This window comes from Taudactylus pleione, unplaced genomic scaffold (genome assembly GCF_031769625.1).
Source record: "Taudactylus pleione unplaced genomic scaffold, aTauple2 ptg000019l, whole genome shotgun sequence".
In the NCBI taxonomy this organism is placed as follows: Eukaryota; Metazoa; Chordata; class Amphibia; order Anura; family Myobatrachidae; genus Taudactylus; species Taudactylus pleione.
This window is the reverse complement of record NW_028284421.1, coordinates 16,963,780-16,974,781: the sequence shown is the minus strand read 5'-3', so window position 1 is coordinate 16,974,781 and position 11,002 is coordinate 16,963,780. Positions and strand designations below refer to the sequence as shown.

The following is an 11,002-nucleotide window of genomic DNA, read 5'->3' as shown; positions in this document are numbered from 1 at the left end:
AGGTTTAGACACCCCCGGGGAGGGTTAGGCTAGGGGAAGGGGGGTTAGGTGCCACTGGGGGGAGGTTAGGGTTTGGCACCTCCCTGGTAGAGTTAGGTTTAGGGTGCAGGGGGGGGGTTAGGTTTAGGCACCGGGGGAGACTTAGGGTTAGGCACCACTCCAGGAGTTTTAGGGTTAGGCACCCATAAGGGAGGATTAGGGTTAGGGGGGGAGAAGGGTAAAGTTAGCAGACTTACCTCCTCCATTGGGATCATGAATGTTTGGCCTTCCGACATCAGCGTTTTAACCGACGGCTATTCTGCCGTTGGGATTTCATACCCAACCCCCACACAAGGGGTCCGCAGCTCCCTACAAGGTACATGAACAGAAACATTATGAACAATACAAGAACAAAGTCACTTACAGTGCAGAACATAGCAGGACTTAGACATGGTTTATAAACATTGTTGGATTGGGTTGGGTACAGGATCCTCACGATCAGGATACCGACATCAGCATCCCAATGGTCAAAATCTCAACAGATTTTGGTAAATATTTGACCTCAAATCTTAACTCTTTACCACCCTGCAACCTAACCCTAACTCTCCCCTCCCACAACCTAACCTAACTCTAATACTTACAGTCGGAATCTGTCGGGATTGTGACTGTCAGCATGCCTCTGTTGGTATTGTGAAAATCTGCATTTTGATGGTTGGGATCTTAACTACATCCTGCTGCATCAGCAGTCATAATACCCAAGGGAAAGGTATTGTTGTAGGCAGTTTGGAAGAGGTGATGGTATAAGTGAGGGAAGGCAAAGCACATGAGGGAAGAGGGCCCTGCTTGTTAGAGCTTACAGAATACAGGGGAGAGGCAGACAGATACAAAAGACACAAAGGGGAAAGACAATGAGCAAGGAGCATGGAGCAGTGGATTATGATTAGAGCTGAAGGCTTTGATAAAGATGTGAGTGTAAGAGCCCATTTGAAGTTTTGAAGAGAGGTGGAGAGTCTGATAAGGAAAGGGAGAGAGTTCCAAAGTTAAGGAGCAGCATGGGCAAAGTCTTGGAGGTGAGAGTGGGAGGAAGTAATCAGTTTTGAGGGAAGGCGACACTTATTTGTGGAGCGAAGAGGGCAGGCGGGACTGTAAATGGAGATAAGGTCCAATATGTAAATGGGAGGGGATTGGGTCAGGGCTTTGTAAGTAAGAGCAAGGATTTTGAATTGGGTTTTGAAGGGGAAGGGGAGCCAGTGTAGGAGAGTGGAGGCAGATGTAGCATGTTTGGAGGGGAAGATGAGCCAGGCAGCAGCACAGAGGACAGATTGTAGTAGAAAGAGGTGGGAGTCAGGGAGTCCAAATAAGAGGAGGTTACAGTAGTCCAGTCATTAGATAACTAGTGAGTAGCTGAGGATCAAGGGTCATAGTTGCCCTCCAGGGTGAGAAAGGTTCTGATCCTGGAGATATTTCTGAGATGGAAATGGCAGGATTGCAAAAGGTACTGAATGTGAGGTTTGATGTAGAGGGCGGAGTCAAGAATAACTCCAAGACAGTGCACTTGTGGGCTACAGAAGATAGTGGTGTTTTCTATACATAGTGAAATAGTGGATGGTGAGGTAATTCGGGAGGGTGTGAAGATTATCAGCTCAGTCTTAGACATGTTAATTTTAAGAAAGTGCTGGGACATCCAAGAGGAAATGGCATAGACAGCTGCAGATACAAGTAAGGATAGAAGGAGAACAGTCAAGGGAGGAGAGGTAGATCTGAGTGTCATCACCATATAGATGATATTGTAGGCCAAAATAGCTAATGAGCTCACCTAAAGAGCAGAGGACCAAGAACAGAACCTTGGGGGACACATACAGGTAGAGGAGAAGTGGAGTCATGTGAGGAGACAGAGAAAGAACAGAGAGTTAGAAGGACAGCCAGAAGAGGGCAGTATCACGCAGACCAAGGACATGAAGGATTTGCAGGAGGAGAGAGTGGTCCACAGTGTCAAAAGCAGCAGAGAGGTCCAAGAGAATGATGATGGAATAGCTGCCCTTGGATTTGGCAGCTAGGAGGTCATTGGTGACTTTATTGAGGGCAGTTTCTGTGGAGTGCAGAGGATGAAAGCCAGACTGAAATGAGTCAAGCAACGGGTGGGAGGAAAGAAAGGTGATTGCAGTCAATCCGCTCAAGGAATTTGGAGGCAAAGGGGAGGGGAGAGATGGGGTGGTAATTAGAGAGAGTGTCAGGGTCAAGGGTGGGTTTTTAAATAATGGGGGAGACAAGGGCAAGTTTGAAAGCAGAGGGGACCATTCATGATGAGAGGGAGAGATTGAAGAGATGGGCAAGATGGGAACAGGCATCAGGATAAAGGAAGTGGAGGAAGCGAAAAGGGATAGAGTCAAAGGGGGGAGTTGAGGGGGGGACCGGATTAATGCCATGACTTCATTTCCAGATAGTAGGGATCATTAAGTCACAGTTGGAAAATGGATGGGGAGGATGGGGATAGGCAGGCTGGGGAAAAAGGGGGTGGGGTGGTGAGGGTCTGGTGGGATGTGGTTTCCTGGTGTATGGATTCAATTTCAGATGTTAAATGGGTGATGAAGTCAATGGCAGAGAGTGAGGAGGGAGTGCTGGCTTAGGAGGGAGTTGAAGAGACTACGGGGATTAAAAGACTGGGAAGAGATATGGGTCTGGAAATAAGACTGTTTAGAAAGGGAAAGGGCACTGCAGGTGGACAGCATAAATTTGATGCGGAGGAAGTCTGCATTGAAACGCACTTTCCTCCACTGTCGCAATGTAAATTTGTTGTATGTTTCACCCCCTTTGCACCTTATGGTGCCATATAAATAAAAGATAATATTATATAGGGGATACTTGTCCCCATCTAGAGATAATATGATTGGGAGAGTGTCCTGGCTTATGCGATTGCCGTATGGTTTGGGAACTGTACTGCTGCAGAACGTAAGGCCCTGGATCGGGTGGTTAGTACGGCTGGTAGAATAATTGGTGTTGTACTACCATACACTCAGGAGATCTATGTAAAGAGAGTCCTGAAGAAATCAAAATCAATCTTGGAAGATCCCTGCCATCCAATCCTTGTGATCTTTGAGTGGTTATCATCAAATAGGCGTTTTAGAGCTTTGCAATCACACACAAAGCGGTTGCATAACAGTTTTTTCCCTAGTGCTGGGCATATGCTAAATGGTCATGATGATCTCGGTTGATTTATATTGTGAATGTTTTATATTTGTAAATTTGCAATGTAGCTGCCGCTTGTCTTATTATGTGGTAATGTGCTATATGGTTTCTTGTTGACATCACTTGTGCTGTTAATGACAATAAATTATTCTACTCTATTCTCTCCTAACCCTGTCAGGATGCCGGCATCGGGATTCTGACCACTGAGATCCCGAGCGCGGCCATCCTGTACCCAATCCTGTCAAATATCTATAAACTGATAGACAGTCTGAGCTGTCTGCATCTCACATGACCATTTAGACGTACCAATCAATAGACTAAAACAAAAAGATCTGAAGGCATACAAGACTGAAAAAATACAGAATGCAGACAGTACTGCAAGATTATGGCAAATCAAAAATGGCTAAACTTATCGAAAACATGTGACAATGAAACATCTAGAATAGCAGATGGCGCTGCAAGTGCAGAGATCAGCTGCAGCAGGGTGGACTGATCATCAGTCTCCCATTAGACATGCTCAGCATGTTGGGGAGGGGTAATGCCACATATGGTGTGTGGGTAATATCCGAAGAGGTAGGGGGACTACTGGCACTGGGGGTGTGGGTAATGCCCCATTAAGTTCTTTGGTCCTGGGGGATGGAGCGGTGGTAAATAGTTGAACAATTACACAGGTAACGGGGGGGTAAGTAATGAAAAAACACTACTGGGAGTGAGTTTTATACAACTGGAGATCAATCACCATTAAGGGCCATATTCAATTAGAGGCGAAAAGTCCGAATCCGCGGAAGAGTATCACGGATGATGTCATTTCGCCAGGCAAAAACTTATCCCCGTATTCAATTCCAAAGACTTTTCTCGTACGCGAAAAGTCAATGCAATGTCATCGGCGCAAAAGTTTCGCCTATGAATATCAAGCGGAAAAAAGTGAAGAACTGCGGTTTTGGGGTGCAAACTTCGGGAAACCCCCCTGCACCCTTGGGACAGACTCCCAAAGATAAACTGTGTCAACAATTTTTTTAAAAAGACTTTAGAATAGCCAAAAAAAAAGTACTTTCATTTTGGGGGCGAAAAAGTGCAAAGTTGGGGGACAAACTTAGAAACTAGCGAGACTTCTGGTGGACTTTTTACGTGATTTAAAACTTCACTTTAGCAACTTAAAAATATGCGAGCACCCATTTTCAAGTACCCCAAATTTGCTGAGAGTAGTTATTTTTTCCAAAAAATACTGCTTAATGCAATTCCTCAGCACTTGTGAAAATGCGCTTATTGGCACCAATTGTCACTACTTAAGTACCCCAAATACTTTCATTAGGGCTAATCAGGGGCATCCCCAATGTTAGTGCATCTTTTGGGGGGTGTCAGGCTAAGTTCCTCATTTTTGACAGGACTTTTTGCCTGTTTCAGTTTCGCCGGGTGCCGTTTTCGCGTCCTTTCTAATTGAATACAGGGAAAAGTGGGAGCGTGCCCAATATTTTTCCGCATGCAAAACACACGATGTAGGTGAAAAATCCGGCATGCGGAAAAGTATCGCGGGTGCATACGGCCCAAGATCTATTGCATCTATAGAGCCACTAGGGGGTGGGAATACATTTTATAGTAGGGGTGTATGGACGGGGTGGGGTCGGGCAGTTAATGGTGTGATACAGTGGCGGAACTCTCGGAGACAATGGAGTCATTTGCCGCCAGGCACCAGCCCTGAAGGGGGCACCTGGCTCCATTGTCACCAGGCAGTTCCGGGCACTGCTGAGGAGGAGCTGCATGGAGAAGGAGCGCCGCTGATCAGCGCTCCACCTCCAGTGGCGTAACTACGGAGGGTGCAGGGGGTGCGGTCGCACCCCCTGCACCCTCCATTTGCCGGGTGCCCACTGAGTGTTACCAGCGGGCGCCCGGCACCTTCTGTCCCCCCCGGCGCCAGCGGCAGCCAGAGGACGGAGCTCACTCCTGAGTTCCGTCTTCCGAGTCCCGCAGTGCACTATTAGTTCCGAGGAGCAGGCACCGGGGACGGACGGCAGCAGCACTGGAGCGGGGTTTAAGGTAAGTATTGGGTATTATTTGTATGTGTGTGCACGGGGGGCGGGGGCTTACTACTGGGGGCTTACTACAGGGGGCTTACTACTGGGGGCACTACAGGTGGCTTACTACAGAGGGCTTACTCCTGGGGCACTACAGGCGGCTTACTACTGGGGGCATTACAGGGGGCTTACTACTGGGGGCACTACAGGGTGCATTACAGGGGGCTTACTACTGGGGACATTATTGGGAGCACTACAACTGGGGACACTACAAGGACCCTTACTACTGGGGGCACTTCAAGGGACATTACTACTGCATAGGGGGACCACTACTGGAGATACTGCATAGGGGGACCACCCACTACTGGAGGCACTGTATAGGGGGACCATTACTGGGGGGCACTACATAGGCGGGCACTGCATAGGGGGACCTCTACTGAGGGCATTGCATAGGGGGATCACTACTGGGGGCACTGTATAATGGAACTGCATAGGGGGCGGCGGCAGCTGGGGCTGGCATAGGTGCTGGGGGGTGGTAAATTTTAATTTGGGGGGGGGCATCAACATTTATCTTGCCTCCGAGCACCTGGGATGAAGTTACGCCACTGGTGTGATACACCCGTTAGGCATACTTATTTTTTTTTTTTATAAATATTTAAATTAATTTTTAAAAATGTGTTTAACTTAATTAAGTAAAAGAAAAAAAAAATGACAATTTATGAGGGCAATTTGGAAAAAAACTTTTGTCAGCGAAGTGGTTAAGAGAGCTACAGGGATCATTTAAATGGATTGTAGTAGGGCTTTCTCTCGCTAGGTGGCGCGGCGCACTCCTCAGTACAATGAGTAGTGTGACTGTGTGTATATCCATATAACGTGCTCCGGACACACACAGCTCATTCATACAGATGGTATCAGCTGCTCACCACGCTGCCTCCAGTCCCTGATTGTTTGGCGGCTTCTCCCTGGCTCTGCCCTGTGACTCTCATGCTGCTGACCGGACACTCCTCGGCTTCAGCCTGCGGTGCCCAGCAGCAGCCAGTGGACTCCGCGAGAAGTGCCCGGGCAGATCCCCCCCGCAGCAGCCTCAGTAGCAGGGAGAGCCCCCCGCCAGCGTCCAGCACGGGGCAGCAATGCGCCGGCAGCATGGCCAAATGGATCAAAGAGCACCTGGGCTTCAAGAGCTCCAAGCCGCCCCCTCCTGCCCCTCCTAAGCCGGACTACAAACAATGCCTGACAGGGGGAGCCCCCACTCACCATCACCACCACCATCATCATCACCTGCACACCACGGGACCCCAGTTCCCCGTCACCCCAGCAGGACAGCCCGATATACTGGCTGCATATAAGCTGCAGAAAGAAAGGGACTTTGAGGATCCTTATACTACTTCTGGTACTACAGGCTCCTGTACTCCTCTGAACTCCTCCGTTGTGCCCACAGCACCCCCTGCCTCTGCTGCCCAGTCCCCATCCTCTCCCTCTCCGGATGTTAAGTATGTGTCCCCAAAGCACAGGCTCATCAAAGTGGACACTGGAGAGAAAGGAGGGTCAAGTCCCACTAGTAGCACTAATCCTACGTCTAATAACCCTGGACAGCCCTTTACAGCTCCCAGCACTGGAGTAATTGCTATCAAATCTCCACCTGCCACATCTGGGGCCCCCCAGCTTGATGACTGCAAACAGGACAAAGTAAGTATGTCCGCTGCCCTACTTTTCCCTATTAGTGTGCCTGACTGCAGAGTAGCTGTGCGGTAGGTAGTTCAGGTTAGGTGGCTCTTCCTGGGGCACAGTCTGTTATATATAAGGCACACAAAGCTACGTTCTTATTTGTCATCCTTCTGAACGAATGCGGGCAATGGTTCTATTTTATAGTCCTTGGCATGAACTCCGATCAGGACTTACTGTATAGCGCAGAATGAGAACGAGTAGTTTCCTAATATGTGATAGAAATCTGGAATGTCATCACAAAGTTGATAAGCAGCGGCGGTGTGCCTGAGTGCATCCTCCTTCATGGGTGACTAATATATTCTCCCACAAACCTTTTATTCCCAGCGCCGGCAATAATCTAATGTAACAGAATATGCAGAGTAAAAGGCTGTTTATTTTAAATGGGCGAACACGTGACTGGGATATGATGGGCACAGTGCTCCAGAATAGGATCACGTTTATCAAGATGAAATAAATGACAATGGGATCTGTCAGAGGGAGTGGAGTGGTGATGAAAGGGAAGGCAACCCTTTCACTGCTGGTTTCATTTTAGGTTTCTGCATTGTATGGCTATCTGCTGTTGCTTCCTTATGTCATATAATAGAGTATACAAATGTAAGGAAATACTTTTGTACTGCCCCTCACCTTTGTTTGTATATCATGGTTTGTTTGTTTTTTTTGTATCAATTCAAATGTAAAACACTATGACTCCTGTTGGGTTGTTGTTGTTATTATTATTATTATTTACAGGTATGCTGCTTCATTTGTCGGTTAGTGTTATGTCATTCTAATCCTTTCCAGTAATTTGCTGAGGTCTCTTTGTACTTTATTTGCATGTAGACCTTGTGGTGCTTTATCAGCTGCTGTTATATTATCAGAGATGTTGTCCCTAAGACATTATGGTGTAACACATGATGTGTGGAGCAGTGTGTGACTGATCTGTGTGTGTGGGAGGAAGGTGACAATGTGTGATTTACCAGAGTAGGTGAATATATCTGGGGGAGGGGCTGGGGGTTATGTGAAAGTGATATTCCCTGTCACTGTGAAATAAGGCTGCAGGAAAGTGCTCATGATTATGTGACTCTTGATATAAATATAGGTTTGTTTTTATGTTTTGATTTTTTTTTTCTCTTTTAACACCTTTTACATATTAATGCCCTGAGATGTTTGTAAATGTATCATTGTGATGTTACATGTATGTGTGCAGGTTTGTCATTAGTATCCATTTAACTTGAGGATAATAAATCTACATAACCGCAGTAGATGGTTTCAGGTATAATTATGTATCAAGGGAGCAGTGCTAATCCAGCAATTAGAGTTTTTACCCCATGTAAATGTGTTGTTTAATATCAGTATCTAGTAATGAGAAATGTAAAATTTGACATTATGCCTTTTATCAAATTAAAGTTAGTAATAGTTTGGGGTGGCACAGCAGATGCTAGACAGATATCTGGCTGCAGTCACTGCGTCTACTGCTTAACATTTTATTTCTCTTCCATCTATTGTTGTGCCCTGACCATTCACACTGCATTTGGAAACTCTCATTTTAAGCAATATATTGCCTATGACTAGAGCTGGGACAATATTGATCTAATCTTCTACATGATGTGGCTGGGATTGTACTGGGAATTCTGGGCCGCAATTAAATACTAAAATGATTGGGGGGAAATCTGCGCAGAACACGTAAGGTCACATTTGGGAGCAATATTTTGTAGCCAGATGAAGTGAATATTCCATTGAACAATTTAGAGAAGCTGCTGATCCCAACTGTGTATGTATTGTGTTATTTTTGTTGCTTGCTTTATAATCCAGAACATGACAAAGAATACAGGTAATTCATATAATGGTGGTAAATGTTAACACTTCTAAACTGTAATCATGCTAGGTAAAATTAGATTACCATAGATCTTCTTTTTGGTGTCCTATACATTGCTTCACTGCACGTTATACTGTATATTGGGGCCATTAAAAAGTGGTTTAAATCAGAAAACACATTTTCTGAGGACTTTTTGGAAGTGCAGATTTCGCAGCCATGCCTAGTCTAGTTTTGTTCACTATTCTTATGATTGTGTTGCACTAAACACATACCAGCATTTTTAGCCTTCGCAACCATATAGTAGTATGCATTATGTACCAACCTATTACATAGTGCTGTACATTGAGGAGATTGTGCTACAAATAAATAACATACAATAACATGACAAGAAGGTCCTGTCTGGGTGATTTTATAATCAAAGAGAGAGTAACAATTGTAGCTGTGGTGGGTAACATGAATTGCTACAAATGTTCCATTTATTTGGATGTCCCCAGATGACCTGATATTCCTGATTTCTATTACTGCTACAAACTACTACTTCATGAGATTAAGAGGCCTATTTATCAACAATGTTTTCATAAAATTATGTAGAAACTGCAGTTTCTGCATCATTTTATGAATAGTGCTGCGTGCTAATGCTGGGTACGCACCTGAGTGATGGATTGGCTGCCCCCGCCTGACTGGCCGAACAATTTCAATGATTTGGTAATGCTGGGCATACACTCTACAATCATCTGTCTGGTGGGAAGGAAAATCTGGTCCATTTTCTAGTATCATGGAGCAAATTTCTATTGTCATTTGCTCCCACACATTACCAGGTTTTCATTCCAACCAGCCAGATTGGACAGATATCTGACAGATAATTGTATAGTGTATGCCCAGCATTAGCGGTATGCACAGATATCTCCACCCCCCCCCCCCCACCCTTCAGATGGCGCAGACTGCTTTAATCCTATGGAGGCAATCTCTGATGCCTCCAGCCTGCTCCTGAATCTGACACTGCGCACAAATGTGAAAGACTCCTCCAATATGCCAGGTATGTAACTCAAAGAGGCAGTGGTTAGCATAGCATCTACTGCTGTCTCTTTTGAGTTAGTTAGTACATGGCGGAGATATGTTCATTCAAAATGAAGATATCCAGCGCAATACAGACTGTTAATAATTGCGGCAGTGCAATTAGAATATTATGCATTTCGTGGGAAATTGGCTTTGAGCACTACCATTTCTTCACTTTTATATTTAGGATAAGGAAAGAAAACCAACCCTTCTTACAAGAAATAGCACTTTGGGGTCTTAAATGGAGAACTGGTTTCAAAACTGATTGTCAAGGTGCCTGATATTTTACGATTAGAGCTATACCATATTGCACAGTGCCAGGTGCAATTGGTTTGTTTTCCATGCTATTGTTCAGTCTGATGAAAAATTATATGTAGCACGGTTGGTGTAATGGTTAGCATTACTGCCTCACTGCAATTAATTTTAGGGTTTGATTCACATCAAGGCCTTATCAGTATTTAGTTTGTATGTTCTCTCTGTGCTTCAGTGGGTTTCCTCCCACACTTGGAAAACATACTGGGAAATTGGATTTAGTGTGTGTGTGTGTGTGTGTGTGTGTGCACACATGTGGTAGGAAATATGCATTATATGTGAATGGCAAAAATATTCTCTGATAAACTCTGTGGAATATGTATGCACAATGTAATTATGTTACTAATAATCTGTTGTACATTTGTTTATTAACTGTCTACCTATAGTAATTACAGGTTTTGAAAATATCACCATAAAAGCATCCTTAATATTTAAAGAATGTAACAAAAGTGAGCTTTAGTAAGAGATATATAAATGACTAATAACCATCCAAATGACTAGCATTGTGTTCAGCTGTTGAAGATCAAGAGGAAATCTCCCCATCTGTCCATCCTATGAGAGATTCAGTGTTTCAGTGCTAATTTATTGTGAGAATTAGTTTAGAGCTTTGGTCCAAGAAAAACAAAATATCCTTCAGGTACATACAAAGTATTGCTATGCATCATATCATCTGGTGGGACCAAGGCTGGGATACAGTAAAATTTAAATTGTCTGTATTTTTAGTTTTTTTTTTTCTCGCCTATTAATTACTAAATACATGTGAAACTATTACATAAGCTTTATAGAAGTAGACTTTATGACTTATACAAGCAAGTATTTTCTTTTGTTATGTTCCAAACCGAACACAACACATTGTGGGGAATATGGTACAATGCAAATTATGTTGCCATGTTGTCCACACAGACCGTAATGAAATTAGCAGCCGGGGTTGTTGGCA

At 44.6% G+C, this 11,002-nt stretch overlaps 1 protein-coding gene across 4 annotated transcripts in view; it reads left to right on the top strand.

Moving 5' to 3' along the window:
* Positions 1 to 6,012: 6,012 nt before the first annotated feature.
* Positions 6,013 to 11,002, top strand: part of SHF (Src homology 2 domain containing F) — a 336,957-nt gene continuing 331,967 nt past the window's right edge. For all 4 annotated transcript variants that reach the window (XM_088445631.1, XM_088445614.1, XM_088445623.1 and 1 more), the window contains exon 1: positions 6,013 to 6,863. In XM_088445631.1, coding sequence (XP_088301757.1) covers positions 6,162 to 6,863 — 702 coding nt within the window. In that variant the 5' untranslated portion in view covers positions 6,013 to 6,161. The remainder of the gene's footprint in view (positions 6,864 to 11,002) is intronic.